This window comes from Meleagris gallopavo, chromosome 15, assembly GCF_905368555.1.
Source record: "Meleagris gallopavo chromosome 15, MGAL_WU_HG_1.1, whole genome shotgun sequence".
NCBI classification, from domain to species: domain Eukaryota; kingdom Metazoa; phylum Chordata; class Aves; order Galliformes; family Phasianidae; genus Meleagris; species Meleagris gallopavo.
Window position 1 is genome coordinate 10,178,436 of NC_139418.1, and position 21,767 is coordinate 10,200,202.

Genomic DNA, 21,767 nt, shown 5'->3' on the forward strand with positions numbered 1-21,767 from the left:
CCGCTCGTTGCCGGCTATGGGGCTCCCCCTGCTGACCGCCGGGCGGAGGCCAGGAGACCCCGTGGCCGCTGCTGCCCCTCGGTGGTGCTTTTCGGGACATCCTTCAGGAGCGGGCAGCCCAGCTGTTCTTGCAGTGAATTAAGCAGCTCGGTGCAGGGCGGCGCGGCGCTGAGCTGCCCCAGCAAAGCGCTGCTCGTCCCGCGGCTCTGCTTCGATAGATGCTCTTTGCTTGGTAGCTCCTTGGTCGTTGCTGTGGCCGGTGGCTACCCCAGCATCCCTCGGGGTTCGGTGACGTCCCCCCAGGGCCTGGATCGGTGCCGGTTCCCGTCCCCGTGGTGACGCACGGCCGGTGCAGTACCGGCTCTGGGCGCTGGGTGCTGCCGCAGACCGGGACTTTCCTGTGTGTGAGCTGAGCACCTGATAGAAAATAAGTCTTGTCCAGTGATAGACATCATCGTGCGGAGCTCTCAGACTTTGCCAGAGGACTAAGTGAAGCTGGGCCACGGGAGGGTCAGGTTGGGGCTGGGGAAAGGTTGTGCCCCAGAGGGCGGTGGGCATGGAATGGCTGCCCAGGGCAGTGGGCACAGTCCTGAGCTGCTGGAGCTGAAGGAGTGTTTGGATTTTGGGTGGTCCTATGAGGGGACAGGTGATGGACTCACTGATCATTGAAGGGTCCCTTCCAACTGAGCTTGTTCTATTCCGCAAATATTGTTTATGTGAGTTCTATTCTATGATCATGTTCAGGCTCTCATTCTGGCTTCCAAGGGCTCAGCTCCTCCAGAGCTGTCAGGGCTTCAGCCACTTGTTTACAGCGCTCATCCCATGCCTGGCCCACAGCTTCTGCCTGAGCCTTGTTAAAGCACTGATCAAGTGAGCCTTATGAGAGGTCAGCTGCTGCTAGGAACTCAGCCCTCACTCCGCTTGCCTTGCTTGCTGCCCTAATAGTCTAACTTGGCACTGGTCTGGTATGTCTTGAGTTTTTTTTTTTTTTTTTTTCCAAGGTGCCACTGACTTTTCCTTCCATAGTTCATGGAAGCATGCCCTGTACTTGGCTGAGTTGTGCACTGTGGATCTGCAATTATCCATATTGGCTATCTATCCTTTAAGAGATTTTATATTTTATCTTATATCACAAGATCATTTTGCTGCTCTCATCTCAGTGGCTGCTGTGAGCTTCACCAGCACAGCACTGGGTGAACTGCTGGCTGAGGCTGGGCACCTCTCCTGAGTCTGCTCTTCTCTGACCCCAGTTCAGATCCTAACACCATGAAGATGCTCCAGGACCAGCACCGAGCCCCAGCATTGGCACTCAGCTCTTCTTTCCACACCTCTGAGAGCAACAAGTGTCTCTGCAATGGCAATGTAAGTTCAACTGGGCAGGTATCTTAGGGCACCTGGAAGTTTTATACCAGATACAGTCATCTTCACGTTATCAGATTGCTGTTGTCAGTTTAGTAATTGAGTTCAAATTAACCAGTTGCGTGAGTGTTGCACAGACGCTGTGTGAATTTCATTCCGTAAACCCATGCACTGTGGTTTATTGGTGATGGAACTAAACCTGCCTAAACTTGGTCACTTCTCCTCTTGTCTAAAATGAAACGTCTCTTCAGGGAAGTGTTAAGTACTTTTCAGTGAACCAACAAAACCAATCATAACAGATGAAGGGCAGAAAAATCACTTAAGGTTACTTGGATTCATAAAACTTAGGACTATTTGAAAGTGGGAACACACTTACAAAGTGAAGTGTTTTGATTCTGTTTAAGGAAGGCAGGATTTTCAGTTATTTGCCTGTTTTCTTCCAGCTGCAATTGAAAGGAAGCGATTTAGTAGCTCTGAATGCGTTTGTCCCAGTTCATTCATTGTTCACTGGTAGCGTTCAGATCGAGTTACAAATCCACTTACATCTGCAGCTCAGGATTAGATACAGATTCTCTTGTTCTTAATGTTACTGCTTGTTATGGAGAAAGGCATTTCTACACAGCTGTTCTGTCTAGACACATCTGCAAGGGATGCATCAGATTTGGTCCTGCATGTGGCAGGTGGGTTGGAGATTCATGATCCTTGAGGTCCCTTCCAACCCTGGCTGTTTTGTGATTCTGTGATTTAAAACGAATGCTGTCACTGTCTCATTTTCATCTCCAATCTATTATACTTTTTTTTTTTTTTGGAAAGTATGCATTTTGGTCCCAATTGAAGCAATATCCATCACTAGGACAGCAGAGGGACCCAGCAGTCCCACTGCTATCAGCTACACTTGGGGCACGTGCTTGAGATTGTGTTGGTGCTTGCAGTGTGCACTGCTCACAGACATTGCACACCCAGGTATGTAGTGAAATGCGGACTGAAGATAGAGAGCAGGGTAAGGACTTGGTGTTGCTTTTTGCAAGGCTTACTAGAGCCAGCTCAGTTTCCCCTAGGAAGCATCATATCTTACAGTTCTATTACCATTTGTTAAATATGTGCTTCCTGTGCTGCTGCTTGCTCTTCCAGTATGACCCATACAAGAGCAAAACACCTGAGGAAAGAACTTAGATGGTTGCTAAGGGAGCTTTTAGCTTGCAACACATCAATAATGCACAGTGTAAATCAAAGCACTCTGACAATACCACAACACTGCCTCCTGCAGAGCATTCAGAGACTGCTATGCCAATGGCATACAAACACATAGCCATGCAAAGCAGCTGTAAAAGATGAGGGGACCCCTGACATGGTGACAGTGGAAGACCTGCTCTTTTTTTTTTTTTTTTTAATCTAAATACACAAATGCCTTGGGGGGGAAATGTGCTCTGTGAGTGGAGTGAGTGTGTGATTTCCAGCCAGACAGTTGACAGGAAAAAATAACTTTCAATCAAGTGTTGATGATGCACCTTTCTGTGCTGTGCCCACCACCATAGTGCTAAAAGTGTTATGCAATTTGAGAACAAGCTCTCTTTGACTTGTGGCTGTTATTTCCCAATAGCAAATGGGTTGGTGGGGAAACTTCCACAGGAGAGCTGTGGGAATCAGTGGTGTGGCACTGTATGTGTCTGTGAGGCAAGGAAACGTGCTGAGCTCTGCACACACCTCTGAGAACGAAAGGAACATCTGAGTGCTCACAGTATCAAAAGCATCAAAGAATCTGCAGAGATGTGCATATTTCATGAATAGGCCTAAGTAGTGAAGTTTAGGGATGTATGGGAAAGCTCACCAGTGTATAAATAGTTTGAAATCCTGTTGCAGAATGCCACTGGGAAGGGACTGAGGTGTGGATGGTGAGATCGAGGCCTCTTGTGTGTATCAGGGATCTAAAGACAACTGGGGATTGTAGGGGAGGGGATCTGGGATGGACAGTACAGCTGGGCTGTGGGAAATGAGGGTCTGAAGCAGGCAGTGTGGTCTGGAGTTGGGATCAAACAGTGCTGTAAGCCATAGAGGCCATTTCTCACCATTCTCTACAAAAACTGAACCAAACTGGAATAGCTCCTCTCTAATTATGAGGCAGTTCTTCCAGACCTCAAGGCGTTTAGGTTAGCTTGTATTTAAAACGTAATGTCTTGATTAGTGGCCCTTTTTAAAGTGTGGATAGCAGTACAGTGCTCTGCTACCTGTGTTTGTCACAGGATGCTGCTAAACACGACCCACATAAGAAACTCACGGTGTTTGAAAGGTGTGTCATGTCTTCTGCAAGAGAGATGAGTGTTTTTCTCTTCTAGTCCTGTATTTTCTTCATCAACGTTACCTTTTCCACTCAAATCTTTCTCCTGCAATCCATCGGCCAATTCATCTGGGTGCAGTGGTCACCCACACCCATTCTGGGTAGCATCCAACATGACTGCTGCAATGTCAGTAGTGAAATGTCGGAGGATTCTGCCCTCTTGCACTTCTTCACCCAGAGCTTCTAGTTTTTAATAGCCTTAGTGAATCAAGAGTGCTTCCCATTGCCCTCTGAAACCATTTTTGCATGGGCTTCATCTTATTGGAAGGAAGGAAGTATCTGATGCTCCTCACATCAGTCTTAAATACATCCTGAATAGACAGAGTGGAAAATAGCTTTAAACCTTTTGGCATCCATTTGCTGTCAGTCACATATCAAGTCAGGAATAAAAAATTGGCAACTGGCTGTAAATTTCACAGTCGTGCAGCAGGATTTGTGGAGCTGAATTTGCAGTTCAGTTCTTGGCTTCAGCTGTCACTGTGTACCTCTGGTGATGAGCATTCATGCCACTGCGAGGTATTAGAGTTGTCAGATATCCAGAGCTTACAGAAATAACTTCATTTCCAAATGGACTGTCTCTTTTGGTATGAATAATCAGATAGAACACCATACAAAACACTTGACATGTACTGGGAGTCCGGTACAGTCCTGACACACGAAAATATTTGGAATATTCTGACTGGTCTATTTATTGCTCCTCCAGAGTGCCACAGAACAGTCAACAGAACTCTATCATTAAGCTGTATTCTTCCTTTGATTATTTTAATCCTATTTTGTTTAACAGATTGTGAAAACAGTTGATCAAATACTTCTCAGAGACCCCAATATAATAAAAAATGGGAACTGAACATTAAGGGGGTGCAGAGCATTGACAGCTATTCCCAGTGCCCATCCATGCTTTGGAAACACAAGTAGGTCAAAGTGCCTTCTCTCTCACAACAGAGAAGCAATGTCAGCATGGCTGTTTTCTTCCGAGCCCACGAGCAATGACAACCTTATTTGAGGGCTAATTAGAGTAGTATTCATTTTCCTTATTGTAAATATCGGTGGTTTGGCACAAAATCAGGTGATGTCCTATAACGTAAGCGAGGCTTGGAAATGTCCCACCATAGAAATGTGAGAGCTGAATTCCTTTCTGAACTTGCTGATAGCACCTGCCTCAACTACAACCGTTGGCAACAAATTGCAGGGTTTCACTACCTGCCACTCTTATAATGGCTTTAAGCTGCTTCAATTCACATGAGTGAGCCCTCGCTCTGGTGCTGTGGGATTTGGTGAACATCAGTTTAGCACCTGACTTATGCACAGCTTTATAATTTCGTATATCTCAATCTCTCAGCTGAGGAAAACTGCAGCATTTTTGAGAGCCAGTGAAGTACGCAGGTTTCTGTATTCAAAACCATTCAAACTGTGAGACCAATCTTCAAATACAGAATGATAGGGGAAACGATACCAGTTATAAAAACCATAATGACTTGTCAGTAACAGTTATGAGTTACCATTTTATGCAGGCTGCTCTCATGTATTCCAGATCAGCTTATAAGATACGTGGAAGAGGAATGCACGTCTGTCTCAGATTATTAAGCACTTCGGAATTCTGGGATGCAATCCTGGTGTTATTCAAAAAAACTGAGATCTTTTTTTCAAGTTCCATGTACAGAGCAAAAGAAAGGAGGCCCACTTCTTCACTGCACGACTTCTGTGTGTGCACCATCTTTGGGCAAGAAGATATGAGGGCACGTTTGAACACGTTCCCTTGGTTCTGTCTTCTCCAGCTGTCTGGCTCAGCAAGTCCTACTGCAGTACCTTGCACTTCAATCCTGTAGACGTTCACAGTTCAAACCTCAGAGTTATCTATGCTCAAAGTCCAATGGCTGCTCCGAAAGTAATGCCTCCTATTTTTACTATGTCGGCCCACAAGGTGCGAGGTGGATGTTGGTGGTGTGGCTGTCAAGGCTGAACCTTCCCACCATTATTCTGTTACGTTTTGTTGCTGTGTGACAGAATGCAGCAGAGTGGCAGACTGGTACAGTGGCATCTGTATAAGCAAAGATGTGTTGCTGAATTCTTCCATGAGCAAAAAAATGGCACCCACTGACATTAACTGATGCTTGCTGAACGTTTATGGAGACCAAACATTGGATGTAGCACAACCCATGGACTGGTGACGTGTGAATTTTCCACTGATTAAGAAGTTCAAGATGCAGCCTTTAGTGGGTAAAGTGACCTGCGCTGTATTTTGGGATAGGAAAGGAGAGATCTTTCTAGATTTCCTGGAACACAGACAAACCATCAACTCTTGACTGCTAAAGCATGATGCTGACTAAGCTGAAGGCTTCGACTTCGGGAGTCAGACCAGAGAAGACGGTGACTTTTCTCTTGTAGCATGGTAACACCAGGCCCCATACTAGTCTGAAGACTATGGAGCACATTGGCTGGACTGTCCTACCACATCTGCCATACAGACACCTTCTGACTTTCATCTGTTTGGGATGATGAAAGATGGACTACATGGACAACGTTTTCCTAGCAACAACGTTGTCGTGGCAGCTGTGAAACAGTGGGTCACCTCTGCTGGGCAGGTTTTAATGAGTGTGGTTTGCAGGCTCTGGTTCACTGCTGGTGAAAATGCATAGCTAGTGGTTCTGTAGGTGAGAATTTGCTCCATCAAACAGTGTTATTGTGCTCTTTTTATCTGTTGTAGTTTCTATAGGAAATAGGAAGCATTACTTTTGGAGCGACCTATGTACACAAGTGAGTCAGCCATCCAGCTCAAAAATCAGCTCCAGGAGACAAAACTTCAGAAATTCACCTTCCATGCTTGCCAAAGAAGATTTTTATGCATCAGGTTCCAGGTTTACTAGTTTAAAACACAGCTTGAGTTGGCACTAAACCACAAAGAGCAGCAGATAAGAAACTGTATATTTTCTGACAGGTCATTGAGCCGGAGCCTAACGTGCTCATCTTAACAGCTCATTTGTGACTGCTGTCCTGACGTTCTGACATTTGCTGTCAAGGTTCCTTTCCCATGCAGCTAAGCACTTCACCGTTCAATACCAGCGCTCTAATCTGCAGCGGCACGGACTGGTCTCTCATTTACCAACTGATAAGAAATCTGTGTCTCTGGATTCTGAAAAAACACCTCAAAATGAAGATTATCAATGGATTCTCTGTTATGCGGAACGAATGCATAAGACAGCACAGGACACAAAATTATGAAAAAGGTATTTATTATTTACACAACTGCTATAGTTCCTTAAGAACAATATATACCATTTTTATTTGAAAGGGTCAGACTTCTTTCAAATACATGAACTGCATAATGCACAAGTGTTGGTAATGCCAAACAGCAGTCACATCACACTTCTATAGTGCAGGCATAAGCAGCGCAAGGAAATGATATCTTAAGAACAGTATGGCTGGATATTGTATTTAAACACAGTGTTTGCACTTTGACAAGATTGAGCTAGAAGAGAACAAGGGTTTTGTTCATGCTTTATTAGGGATGTGACTTTCCCATCTGAGGTCTAAACCCTTTGTCTGATGTATGAGAATTTTTCAGGCAGACTGCTTTTCAGTTACCAGATAGGAGTGGGATTATCTCCCTCAGTTTTCAGTCTTCTGTTTTCCAGTAAACACTGCTTTATAGTACAAGTTCACATACTGGGAGAAACTGGCCACAGAGGTGGTACCTTCCCATCTTACTGTCTTGCACAGAGAAACACTGACATACTAATACATACCAAACTTAGACAACTTGTAATTTATAGATTTAAATACTGGACTGGGTGAGGGAGACTGTTTCTAAAGATGGAGGGAATAAAGGGCTTATACAATTCATACACTGCCAAAACTGGCTCCTTACCCAACTTTTTTGGTCTAATTTTTTTTTTCTAGTTTCAGAATGGTTTTGGTCTTTAACAGTTATGGTTGTAATTCAGCAGAAAAGGAGAGAAAAATATTTGTAGTTCAGTTAATACATAGAACCGAATGTTAGGAAAAGTAACTGACTTGTTTCTCCCACTTTGAGCTTATTGCTGTGATCTTTAGGAGAAAACAAGCAAAAAACCCCACCATGAAACAAAACAACAACTAAAAATAACCCACAACCACCCAACTGGAAGACCAAGTATAGCAGTCGTTCTGGCATTGTATCCAGTGTCCAGCACTATTATACTCTAGCGTATAAGCAAGGAAAAGTCCAATGATCTGAGTTAAGTTCCCTTTGATTCAGTGCTAAACAATTTTGTTACTGTTATTGTCCTTGTTTCTTTGAAAGATACCTGAAAGAAGCAAAAATAGTTTCACACAAAATAAGCAGACACAAATATATCCATCTTTTATATGCACAAACTATGATTTTTTTCACTAAAAATCTAATTATTAATAACCAGAAATTAGACTGCAATCAGTGCTACTTATGACTTAATCTCACTTCACGTTCTTTCAATTTCATGACAGATTGCCTTGGAATGACTCAACGTTTTTAGTTAAACTATATAAGATTTTGAACAAAAGAGGAGAAGGAAATTAAAATATATTAAATTCTATGAGGCTGAAAATTATAACAGCTGAAATGTAGTTATTATAACCCCTGAGGCGTACGCATTAGATATGGGACTCCTTCAAATAAATTCAAGACTTGAAAGACCCTGAATAAAAGCTGAGCAGTTCTCTACCAGCCCCTTCCAAGAATTTGGGTTGCTCTAAAAATGCTTGTTGCTTGATCTCATAGCTTGCTTACCACCACAGATGGAACAATCCAACTACATGATGCATTGCAGACTTAGCAAATACCCTAAAATATCTGAGTAATTTAACTGACCCTGTGAAACATCTAGTGAGTTCCAGGACTTTTAAAATCTAGCATTTGACTTTCTGGTCTAATCAGAAACAAAAATTAAAACAACACTAAGTTTGCAAGGCTGATCTTTTAAGCACTGAATGGGTGCGTTTCCAATAGCATACCGTCCAACCTCTTTTTTACATGTCTTGAAGATCCAAGCTAATGCATAAAGTCAAACATAATTTTACCTCCATACTTCAGCTGGTCGTTCTACAGCAAGAATTAGGATAGTAGTGCTTAATTTAAGCATTTGGAGAAGTTGGATTCGTAATGCTTACATTTCAGTGCTGGTGAATACTGTAGTACCACACATCTGGATAGTGCCTGAGAGCCACCCTAACAACGCAAGCTTTCAGAAGTAACTTGCAGCAAAGGACATACGATCTGAACTGGCAGCCTAACTTTGTAGGAGTAGAAAAAAGTAAGTTTTCAAGCATCAGGTTTCTTCAATTTTTTTTTTCCTTTTAAGAAACAAAACTGCTTCAATGATCCTGAACTCTGAAGTAATACGAAAAAGAAGGTCTGTTCTGTCAGAAACCCTAACTTCCTACAGAGGCAGCCTAAGCACTGCAGCCTTTTTAAAATCCTGCTCAAACTAAATGACATTCGTAGCTTTAAATCATGTCAAAGTTCACCAGCTCAGCTGTTTCTGGTCTTTCTACAGATGACATTAAGCAAAACGCAGTGAGGTCATGAGCAGAAACAAGGAAGATTTTTGTCTTCGTTCTTACCTTTCCCAGTGTTTATGATTCAGCTCCAAAAAGTCATCTAATTTTGCGATTTCTTTGAGGTACTGAGTGAGCTTTAGAAGCTCCTTGTCTTTATCTCGATTTAAATGTGCTTTCATAAAAGGCCTTATCTAGTAAAAAAAAAAAAAAAATAATAATTGGTTATCATCATCTGCTCCAAGTGAGTAAAATGCTTACAATTCTATAACGTTTACCACATAGTCAAAATATTGTCAGTGCTATGTCAAATTTTAACTTCTTTTTAAGAGGAAGAAAAATTTTTCCATGAGCGGTCACCTCCAATTTGTCTTTTTATTGATGCAATCTGGATTTCAGGCTTTTTGTCTTGCATGCTCACCAGGATGAAATTTGTTCTGTCAATCTTGTATTTCTTCAAGCATTTCCCTCCCAGTCAGTCAGAATGATAAATCGATCTGCGATGGACTGTCACATTTTCTAGCATGATTTCATAGATATTTTCACAGGAGAAATGAGGGGGTTTCAGCTGTGCTATGAGCTGTGTGGCATCTTTGGAACCAGATGCTTTTTTTTTTTTTCCCTCCAACAAAACACATCCGACTACAATCTTAGCTTCTGTGACAAGAGATGTCAGAAGTAAAGCTTGTCTGACAACTGCTTTAACCTTGGAATACATTCTACCTGTGCCTTGTTTTAGTGATTCAACGTTCTTGTCTGCAGCTCTGTTATTGACATTTTGACAAACATCCTTGAAATCTGAACTAGAGGGAGCTCTCTGGCTAATCCTCTCCCAGCACAATCCTTGATTCTCATAATTCTGTACAGTTCCAATTAGTGCCAGCTTGATGGGTATCAACAATTGCCATCTTCCTCAAATCAAGGATATTTTCAAAGAAACACAATCTTAGATTTCCATTTTTGAATTTGTTTTAAAGAAACTTGCAGAGATTCTTTCAGTCCATATTGTTGCACCATTGAATTTATGTTGTATTCTTATTCAGAACCAGCACTGATGATTAGAAGTTTTGGAGCAGGAACTAGTTGACAGTTTTATAAAATGAAATATTTGCTGTTTTGCAGTCAAAGTGGCTCTAGGTATTAATTACCAGTGGGGAACAAAATGCTTGCTATTGTGTTGGCGTGCTAACGTGAAGTACAGCAGCTTGTTATTTGATTTGTTTTCTGAATGTAACCACTCTTAACGATTCAACATCACATTTTAATGTTGCTTGTCAACAATGTCCACGTTGATTATAGTGTGCAGGTACAATGTAAGCAGGAATAACAATTTCAGTGCTTTGTAATTCTCATTTAGGGAATCAATGCTAAAACGACAATTAGGGAAATGCTAGTCCAACCAAAGGGCAATCTAAATAAAAAAAAAATAAATAAAATATGCATCTTTGCTAGTTAAGAACAGTCTTACTTTAGTATAAAACAGAAAATATGAGAAAGTACTATTTAAATTATATAAATAAAAAAGTAGTATATAACATTTCCAGTTAACATTACCTTGAGTCCATTCTGTGGATTCATTAGGAAGTTTCGGCCGATATCATCAAACATAATAGTATTCTTTTTGCTGTAATATTCTGAAAATTTTCCCCAGATAACACCAAGAGGCTTCACCTGCAAAAATAATGTGTAAAAAGAACCCTGGTAAATCAGATCATATGTAGTAGATAAAAGTATCAGTCTATAATCTGATACTCAATGGACTCAAGTCCATACTCAAATGGACAGAAAAATTATCACGTAGTTGGGCTTTAATAAGAGATGTAAAGAGATCTAAAAATAGTCATTATTTGATGTAAAGCAGTCTCGTCCATATGAACTACTTAAAGCATTAAACTGTGGAGGACTTCTATAGGAAAAAAAAACAACTGTGCTTCAGATATTAGTTTTCTTGCATGAAAACTTCAGCACAACCTTATTGTTAAATATTTCCATGCAGTATGATGATAGATACTCTGCATGTAGAAAATAATGAGGAAAAAACTGTACTTACATCTATTAGTCCTCTTCGAGGAGTGTGCACTGTTATCATGGCAGCACTGTCCAACATAAAGGTTATCTTGTAGTTTGCATTAGTGCTCACACCAAGCTCCTGCATCACAATGATTAATCATTAAAGCTTCAGATGATAACAATTTTATTGCTGTACAGCTGGAACCACATTTGTAATACATTGTCAAAGGGTGAGCTGATGAGAATGAGTAGAGATGTATTAAAAATAGGTGTGTGTTATTTATTTTTCTACCCAATGGGAATCAAGAGTATGCTATTCTACCAAGGGGAAAGACTGACAGGATTATTTTTGTAGTGTTTGCTACAGAAATGTAACATCTGATGTCAGCATAAAAACTAAAACAACTTTACAGAAGAGAGCTTTTGACCACACCTTCATGCAGTCTTTCAAAAGTTCTATGTGTCTCAATATTTATACCTATGAAAACAACCACGTATGTTCTGCTCTTTGTTTTTTTCCACTAAGCTGTAATCAGTCGCAGCCAATCAACGACATAATAGCAGTTCATTGTTATCCTTTCCTCAAAATGTGGTCAGTGTAAATAAGAAATATTTCCGTTTGTACCTGAAGGATTTGATCATTCTTGAAATAAAGGAAAAATAATTTGGTTTAAAAAAAAAACCCAAACCTTAAACAAGTGAGTGAGCATAATTTCCATTTCAAATCTTTTTCAGAATTGGGAAGTAATAGTAAAATCTACTGACATCTACTATGTGACAGACATTGCTGCTTTAATTTCTGACATATGTGACAGCAATGATGTGCAAAGCTGCATAATGTGGAGAAAATACCCACTGTAACAATTGTCTTGCAGATATATAGCCACATTTAACTGATTGCTTTTATATGGAAAAGTGAATCTTGCAAATGAGAAGTGTTAAGTACCAGGGTTAATGTCCTCTTATTCTGAAAAATAGCTGTTCTACATCATCTGAAATTTGGGCATAAATAGATGGAGAATAAGACACTAAACATAGTTATCTGACATTTCTCTTTTTAATACTGTTTCTGCCTTGTAGTTTAAAATAAACACTTCATTGTCAAGTATTGCTGGGATCGTTGCTCCCAGACAAAAAGTGACACTTGTAGAAGTGCAATCAGGTTAAGGAGAAGCAACAGTTGTGGTCTCGTGTTAGGAATCTCAACTGAGATGTAGCAGTAAGCACGGGGAGGTTGTGAATTGCTAACATGAAAGGGCTGGAAAGGTGACCAGTGCAGGGTAAACAGCCCAGTTTAGAACAATGGTCTTCTGCTAGATTTAATCGTGCTGTTACAATGGATTCTGCAGCAAAACAAAGGTTTTTCCCTTAAATGGTAAATCCCACATGCAAGACATGATGCTCGTACATGTATTACAGACATGGAATGTAGTGTGGTTAATGATTAACTTTCTATTTGATCACACTTGCACTTACATCTCTATGTGTTACAATGGTTTTGATTCAGCCAGACAACTGCATGGTAACAACTACAAGCTCTTTCAAGAGTATTTGAGCCACAAACCTAGTCTAGCTTGAAGTCAGTTTTGTATTACAGAACTGTACTCACAGTATCTTATTGATAAAATAAAGTTGATTCATAGATAAAACATAAACAGAGATGGAATACTGGTATAGAAGTACAGTGTTTGCAAGTCTTAATACCAATTTTAATGGTGCTAATCCCAGTTCAGAGATCTGATTAAAGGTTTCATTTCTGAGATCGTTCTGAAGGATTTTTGCTTTAGAAAATCACTGCAAAACACTGTTTTGAAATAGACAACATTTAAAAATTCTTTGCTATGTTACAGCCTGAAAAAGGTCTATAAAGAAAAAAAGTGAGATAAAATAGAAAATTGGAATTTCTTTTTGTGAAATAAGCTTTGATTTATAAACAAAAAACAACCCACCAACCAAACGTACAGCAGCACATCTTAGTAAGCTCATTAGGTTTACAGCTAAGAGTGGCTGTAAATATGTTTACCACTAGGTCAGCTGTGAAAAACTGGCTGGCTGCCCAATTTAGGTAAGGAGGAAACCAGGATTGAAAGAAGAGCTTTTACAGATGTTTTAATAAAGCAGAGGAAGAAACAAAATCACACAGCTGCAAGACGTACAGGATGAATATGAAGAGAGTTTTCTCTTGATAACCTATTCCAGCATGCCGTATCTGTACATTCTCTTAAAGAATTGTGTTATACTTAAGATTAGAACTCTATAATTAGAGGTAAGTGAAAGCAACAGTGAAGGCTACGTGACTAAGTTTCAGCAAGTACTGACTTGTGCTTAATTCTGCTAAATTTAGTACCTACTGCTTTGATAGTTTGTGTGGAGTTCTAAAATTCAATTTTTATGTAGTTTTATCGAAGGTATTTTAAAGTGACTACAAAGATTGAGAAAACTTGGATTTTAATTAATTGTCTCCTCAGTCGTTAAATCTCTCTGTAATGCTGAACATAAACCCAACCAGATGAACAGTAAACTAAATTAGAAACAAACTGCACCTTTTCAGTACAACTTACTTTCATTTTAGCTTCAATCCACTTCATATTAGTAGCAGCTGAAACAAAAGGGATAAACCAAAGAATTATTTATCAGTATGTCATTGATTGATTTTAAAAAAGAAAAAAAAAAGCAAAAAACTGTTTACGTATCAATTTGTTTTACAGACTTTCATTTCAGAAAGACCCGTCCTTGTCACAGCTTTCAGGGTTCACTGCTTTCATGACAGTCTGCCTTCATGGAAGTTTATTTTAATTTGGAAAGGAATTAACTTTCAAATGAAAACTAGATTAAGTACTGCATGTATTTAAAAACATTTTCTAGATCAGTTGTTAGTGAATTACATTCTTGAGAGCCATAGAACAGGCTACATCTGGTTTGAGGAACCACACTGTCTGTATAGGATTTTCTCCTGGGAGCATTATAAGAATTCATAAGGTTGAGAAAGGACAAATGGTCAACACTGCCCACTGACCTAAGAATATGTGGAAGCATTGTTTCAGACTGTGAAAGCTAAGTTTTGTAAAACAAGTTTAAATCTTACGTTGGCTCCAGCTGTCAGACAGGAAGTGAAGTTGTGCTAAAGCAAAGCAACAGCCATCCCTATAGACACGTGAGTTTGGTCCATTTCCAGTTTTTTATTGCTATGGCTTATTGTCTAGACTGAAATTATTTGTAGAGCTAAGCTACCCAGCAGTGTTTGAATGTTGATTTTACAATTGTGTTATTTCAAGCATTTGTTTGTTTGTACAAAGTGACGTTCACTAAACGGATATTAAGCTTTGTACTGTTATTAGATCCATTCATAACAGCAATATTCCTGGTGAATACGTACAGCTGAACATTCAGGTACTGCTTTACATCTTGTGATTCACAAAAAAAGGTGATATAAAAACCTCCCAACTGGAGTCTCAGCTCCAAATGATAGTTTGTAATGAAGTCAGCACTGAGTACAGAAACTTACACCAAATTACAATATCATAATCCTCATATGCAGATGTCAGGAACTCGTGAAGGTATGGCCTCATCAATTCTACCCCAGTTTCAGCACAAGATCTGTGGTCTAAAAAGTACACGAGAAAGCAGAAATTCATTATAGAATGTAGGATGTTAAGTAGGACTGTCCTGTCCACCCAGGGACTTGAAATGTTTCATATGAGAAGCACTGGAGAACTTTAAAATTATGAAAGAACTTACAGTAAGGCATCGTTCCTACTTTAAAGGTGCAAAGAAGAAGGGATATTTATCTCTTGATCTTTACAGGAATTTGTGAGTTTAGCTGTGGGTTTGAATATCTTCAGTGAGTCTAAAGAGTCAAGCCAATCAATTCATCTCTTCATCTTAACAAACTTCTAACAGCCCAGATATTGTTCAGAGATTCTTGCAAACTCAGTCCAGTTAATCTTGTGAACATATATACCAAACTTATTTCAAACACGCAAATACTGCCTGTTCCAATTAGAAAATTGCTGTTAAATTCAGCTAGAAGGAGACAGGTAAACAAAAGTGTAAATTGTCATAGGCTGAATTTTCATCTCAGATTGTAAAGAAATGCCATGCAAAAGGAAATTACAGAAAAGGAAAAAAGGTAAGCTGACATGTAGTGTTTATAGTCAAACCGCCATGACACACCTACATCCCAGAAAATGAAGTCAGAAGGAAAATTCTGGCTTCTCAGAAAACCAGTCTGACAGAATTTTCAGGTAAAACATAGTTTTGTACGTTTTTACTGATCTGAAAATTCAATCTGAAGCTGTTCTGTCATCCCCAAAAGAGGAATCAATTGGCTACAGAGATCATTATTTTACAGCACTGTCTTGTCCTGCCATCATCATGTGCAAGATACACGCTGGTCAAGAGAAGGGTTTGTTGGATAAAATCCTAAACTACTTTTTGCATCATCTTGGAGAAAATGAATAGTTGCTGCACTAAAATCAACAATAGGCAACATTTACAAATGCCAATGCTTCTTAAAACATGAGCAGAAGACCTCAAAATGTTACAAAACAGAAGTTACGTAGTACAACACAAGCCAAAATTACTGAAGTATATTTGTAAATCAAACATGAAGAAACATGAACTGGAAAATAAATTGCACTCTTAAACCAACCCCACAAGTTGCATAAAGTCTCACCAAATAGTGTATAATCAACATCTAGCACCAGCAGCTTTTTTCCTTCCCTGGGAGGATTCAGAATTTCCACTTTGTATTCTTTAACTCTGCGAGAAATTTTTAGTAGATTTTCTTCCCTAAGATAAGAGTGCAAAAAGTTACAGTTAACTAAAATGCATACTGCACGTTCCATAACAGGACTGGTTTTTAATAGCTAGAATTCCTAACCTGTTTTCTACTTCCACAACTTCCTCCTCAATATCAAAGTCATTGATGACATCATCGTTATCAGGAGGTGGCCCAAGGACGTCTTCCTAGCAGAATAATAATAAAAGATAACTGGGATCACTAAAAGAAAACAGTGCACATCCAGACTCTGTTAGTGTACATTACAGACAAAGAAAATTAACAAAAGTGATTTTACTTCACTAGTAGAAAAAATGCTCAAATATACTGATGATTAAGATTTCAGAAGTCAGTGAGAATATCACAGTAGTAGGTTTGTACTTTGAGCCAAAACAATACAGGATTTTGATGCTATCCAAGTTCTACAGAAAAGTTTACATAAATTCCAGAAATCTACTGAAGTACTAATTTTTCAATGATTTAAAATCATAATGAGCAGACATACAATCTTTTTTTTGTTTTCCTCTTATAAAGCTAGTAAGCAAGTAAAATATTTACCAAACTCTCTTCACGAGTGCCCATCATCATGATTTTAGTATTTGGTTTTAACTTGAGAGCTCCAAGCTTAACATCATCATCCGCGGGTTTCCCTATAATGCAATAAGAGTTCTGTTTGCTTTTTTGTTGTTCTTTTTTGTTTCTTTTTCTTCTCAAACCGAGGAGAGAGATTTTAGAAAACTGTCAGTACATTTCATGCTTAATTGAAATTAGCTACCCATAAAGCACAAGACTACTCCAGGCTGCACTGCCATCCTCCATCACAGGCACGCTGCTTGTCTGGCTGACAACAATGAAAAATGTTTAAGGTACATCTGCTGCACATCAGCCATTCAAAAAGACCATTTAGATACATCAGTAACAAAACTACAGAGCGATGTATCAAATTCCTCTGTGTGTGCTCATTCAAAAGCTAGATCTGGGCGGTAGATGCTCTGTTAATACACACATCCTGACTAAGCTAAGAGGATGCTCTTCTTTAAATATCTCATGCACATCCAAAACTAATAATAAATACGAATATTTACCCTTCATTTTAAGTCCCAGTAATTTTTGGCGCTCTGGTAACACTCCAGTAAGGCCTTTAAGAGATTGCTTCAGATCCAACACTGTGTCCTCTTCTGATAGTGAGGTTATTGTATACTCCTGTCCACCCCATTTTATTATAAGAGAGAGAGACATCCTTGGAGCATATGTTCAGTGTTATTTCCTGAAAAATCTGCTGGAGGAGGAAAATGCAATGATCATGTAAGCAAGAAACAGGAGTAGTGGTTTCTTTTTTTCAGAAGCCAAACCTTATGGTCTAAATGTTTTTCACATTTCTGTGGTATTGTACATCAAAGAGCCCTTTGTTTTGCACGCACAGATGATAAATGTTGATAAAGTGCTGAAACTAAGGGAGAAAGAACAGCACTACAGCTGCAGCTTTGAGTTCCACTTTGATGCATTTAGCAGTGTCACATTCACTGCCTGCTGTAGCACCTTGCTGTGTGTTCTGTGCAGGTACAGCTTGTGCACAGCACAGCCAGCACCCGAGCAGAGTACTGCAGCATCAGAAAAGTCATTTCAAACCTTGGAAATGTCCTCTGCAATCATTTCACAACTGAACCACTCATTACATACGTGGCTACTAAACAGCAGGTAACAAATACCTAAAATATATTAAGAAAAACCAACAAAACAGTTCTGAACCAACAGTTCAAGTGGATCACTTTCTCTACTGACTTTCACTAAGATCTGTGCAACAGCTGCAGTAATACACCTCAGGTCACGTCTCACTGTAGCAATATCAAAGCAGGAGTTTGAAAACAAAGCCAAAACACACACCTACACAGTACAATTACACTGTAAGAACTGCACTTTCATTGCAGTGCTGACAAAATAATCATAATTACAACTACCTTTAATTTACACCAAATCATTTATGTGAATTATATTCAACAGTTTATTCCCACACTGAAGACAGAAGCAAGACTTTTAGCTTTCTGAGGAAGGAAAATATGTTTTCTTCTGCCAAGGTTTGAAAGCAGAGAATCAAGGAATGGGTACGAAGAGGCCATTTCAAATTGTCAGAGATCCAAAGAAAGCCTCTGCACAACTAATGAGAATGTCCTTAAAGATTGCTGACCAAAAAGTAAAGAGAGAAGAGCCATGGAAACAAAACAGAACCAAACCTGAGGGTGTCCACCATGAAGAAATCCAGGTCTTGCAATTCTGCAAAAAGTCAGAATTCTGAAAAAAGTCTGACTCCTCATCCTCTCAAGCATCATTCTCAGCAGTTACCTGCTCTCATCCAAAATAATTCCCGCCTACACAGTATCCTTTGTTAAGAACAATCAAGTAATTATTCAGACATACCCACCAGGCTCAAATCAGATAAGAAATGGAGGACCAGATACAACCTGCCTGCTGAGGACAATTAAAGCCATTCTTCCTCACTATTTCCTCTAAGATCCCTGAAAGCAATCTGAATAAATTTTAAAACAATCAATTTTTATTATTTTTTCAAATATCTCCAAATATCTCCAAATTGAATAGTGAATAGTATTATCCTATGAATTAGTATTATTCTGTGAAAGAGGGCCTTAGGAATACTAAGAGAACCAACTGAGGTTAAGGCTGCATATCAGCAGTGTTAGCTCATTATCACAAATCATCTCTGTCTATAAACCTCAGACCAAGTTTTCTAGGCTTAGAAAAAAGAATTTGTGGCCTCTTTTCTCATCTGTACCACACGCCTGAAGTCATTCTGCAAGCAAATGCACAGAATAAAAGCAGTAAGGAAACTTCTCACGCCTTTGTCAAACTGAAAGGATCTCCCTGAAGCAGCGCACTCATCAGCTGCCAGTCCTTGCAGAAGTACAGCTCTGTCAGGATGAAAGTTATCAGAAACACCAAGCAGACCTTTATTCAATGCAAAACACCGATGGAACTGAGCAAGGTCACCAGAATCAATGTTTATAGGACAACGGATTAAAGGCAGGATGCTGAAACTAGCTGATCTTTCAGGTCCCTTCCAGCCCAAGCCGTTTTGTGACTCATTGAACAGATGAGGATCAAAGAGAAAGTCATTTTCAAAGTTTCTATGGACCGGACCGTATAGAAGGGGAATCTGAAATGTACTGAAGCAAAGTTTGTTCTAGTTGCTTACATCATCAGATGGATGACATCGTCAGTGCCCCGCGAGCCACCAAGAGCCTACATTACAAGGGCACTGGGGCAGAAGAAGTGCTCTTCTTGGGAGATTCGGGAGAGAGAAGCACACCTCTACGTTCCTGGGTATTTCAATCGGTAATATAAACCGTGGGCACGACAAACCCAACGCGCGGGAGCGGAGAACCACGCCGCAGCGCGGAGCGCGGACGGAGAGCTCGGGGACAGAGAGCTCAGGGACGGCCACGGGTCCCCGGCTGGAGTCCGGTCCCGTCCGAGCTGTCCCGTTGGTAACATGGGGAGAGCGGAGGCCCCGCGCCGCTGCAGGCCCCGCTGTGCCGCGGCCGTTCCGGGGCCAAGAGAGACGCGCTCACCCCGAAGCGCCGCCCGCGTCCCCGCACCATCGGCACCGGAATGGACTTCGGGTCCGGTCCCCCACGGCGAGGGCGGCCGCAGCGGCGTTGCCCGCAAGCCCCGGCCCCACCCGGCAGCGCGATGCGGCCGCTCACCCTGGCAACGGAACCGGCACCGACCCGCGATCCGCCGCACCGGAAGCGGAAGTGGAGCCCGCCGGAAGCGGAAGGATGCCGGATGTGCGCTGGTTCCCGCTCGACGGCGCGCGGTGGCTGAGCTGTGTTGGTGTGAGCTGAGCCGTGACCGTGCGCTGGGCCGGTACCAGTACCAGTACCAGTACCAGGCGGAGTTCCGCGGTGATCTGTGTGTGCCGGCAGACGCCGGGATGTCTCAGTCACAGCGGTACACAAGGAGGAGGCTTCGTTTTGCTGCTCCTCGTGGCTGCTGCTCTCCGGTTCCGACAGGAATTCCTTATTTTATTTATTTTTGTTAGTTTTCTTTTTGAGGTAAAATCCCCAAGAGGCACGGAACGAGTAGCCTGGCAGGGTCCGCAGCCCCCAGCTCTCTGTCACTAGCTTCTCTCTTCCGTTAATAACCTTCACAGGAGATTTATTCGTGCCCAGGAATCCTTTTTAGCTTTTAAGCTGGCTCCTTCAAGGCAGAGTATGTTTTTGCATCCCTTGAATTAGTGGTCCCATCTTGGGGGCTGCTGGGATTGTCCGGACTTGGCTGCAGCTGTAGTCACTTTGTGCCACTGGTAACGAGTGTAAAAGGAAAACTGTAGTTTGCACAATGATGAGCTTTCGCATTTAGATGTTCTGCTCCTTAGAAATAATTTAAAGGAAAGAAAACTGTCAGTACTAAAGTCTTATGTAAAACCAGGTGGGAAGGATACAGGGCACAATTCCAGTTGGCATCTGTGGTCAGAATTAAATCTGCAGGGGAGGGAAAGTGAAAGTGTCGGTCCTTTCATCTTAGTTCTTGCTCTGTAGAGAAAATTACTTTCTCCTTTCTGGTTCAGTGATAGGAAAATGAAGAGGAAAGGAGAGGAGCTGTGCAAGAACTGTCCCTAGCATAGCATTGCAAACCTGAGCAAGGTGCCATATAAACAAAAGCTGCACAGAAGCCTGGTTTGCCACAGTCCTTTTTTCTTCTGACTGGGAATTAATTTTATGCGTTTCCTGCTTGGATTTTGAGGTTTGTTCTATACTCAGATTTTTAGCATAAAAAATGCTCTGGTTTCTGGAGAAGTAATACTAATGGGAGATTACTCCACTGACTTCATGTCAGGTGTAGCTTCTGACTGCATGCAAATCCCTGTAAAACTAGTTAGTGTGTATGTATGTTAGTCACAAAGGGCTTTCTTTTCATGATAGACAATTGTCCTCCGCACTGAGGCAGCACATTACAGTAGTGCTGGAAAGCTTCCAAAGTTGCAAGTAATAATTAAGTCACACCCTATCATAAAACTATGCACCCTGCGGGCCTATGTTAAAAATTCAGGCTACAGAAATGAGACTGTAATGTGATCAGCTCTCTACTTACAATCTTTTTCAATACATTCTAATAATTTTCTGATTGGCCTTGATAAAATTCTCTCTTTGAGGAGAGGCATTAATTGTTTTTCTGCTTGGTTTTGGTTTTATTCCTTGTTTGAGGAATATGAAAAAAACCATTAAGTGTTTCTAAATGATATTTCATTTTGGGTTTGATGATGTTTTAGTATCCTGAAGCCTGAGCCATGACTCCTTTGGGACTACTTTGTGCTTGGCATTGCTGGAAAATGCTCTGCTTCTGGTGGTGTTCATGTGGCACAGATAAGTACGCCACAGCCTTTACTCAACTATGAAAACACATGGTGGTGCTCAATCCTAACATTAATAAGTGCAAAGTGCTTAAGAAATTTGACTAAGACCATATAATTGCAACTCAGAGGCCAAACAGCAGCATCTTTGTACTTTGTTTTGTGGTGGTACTCTTTGGGTTTACACTGTGGTAAATTCTAGCAGAGCAAGGAAGAAGGAAAGGCAGTGTGGAAATCTTAAAGCAAATGTCCACTCCCTGCCATCCCGACGTACCCTATGTCTGGGATGCTCTAAAGTGAAAGAAAAGAAATTCTAAAACTTGTTCTAAGCAGGCAGTAACAGCAGTGATGTCTGAGAATGTCCAGCTCTTCAAGTCTACACTGTCCAATTGTTTCCAGCCTAA

At 40.7% G+C, this 21,767-nt stretch overlaps 1 protein-coding gene across 5 annotated transcripts; it reads right to left on the reverse strand.

The window, feature by feature from the left end:
• Positions 1 to 6,907: 6,907 nt before the first annotated feature.
• Positions 6,908 to 19,797, reverse strand: UBLCP1 (ubiquitin like domain containing CTD phosphatase 1). 5 transcript variants are annotated; one of them, XM_085236368.1, is made up of 11 exons: positions 19,715 to 19,797; positions 17,081 to 17,271; positions 16,554 to 16,645; positions 16,098 to 16,183; positions 15,891 to 16,006; positions 14,721 to 14,819; positions 13,777 to 13,814; positions 11,256 to 11,354; positions 10,760 to 10,876; positions 9,272 to 9,399; positions 6,908 to 7,977 (listed from the first exon to the last, which is right to left on the reverse strand). In XM_085236368.1, the coding sequence occupies exons 2-11, from the start codon at positions 17,232 to 17,234 to the stop codon at positions 7,950 to 7,952; spliced, it is 957 nt and encodes a 318-aa protein (XP_085092494.1). In that variant the 5' UTR covers positions 17,235 to 17,271; positions 19,715 to 19,797; the 3' UTR covers positions 6,908 to 7,949. The 5 variants fall into 5 exon arrangements, with proteins under 5 accessions (XP_085092494.1, XP_085092493.1, XP_085092496.1 ...); XM_085236367.1 differs by having other exon boundaries at positions 17,081 to 17,274; positions 19,715 to 19,790; XM_085236370.1 differs by having other exon boundaries at positions 19,580 to 19,717.
• Positions 19,798 to 21,767: the final 1,970 nt, after the last annotated feature.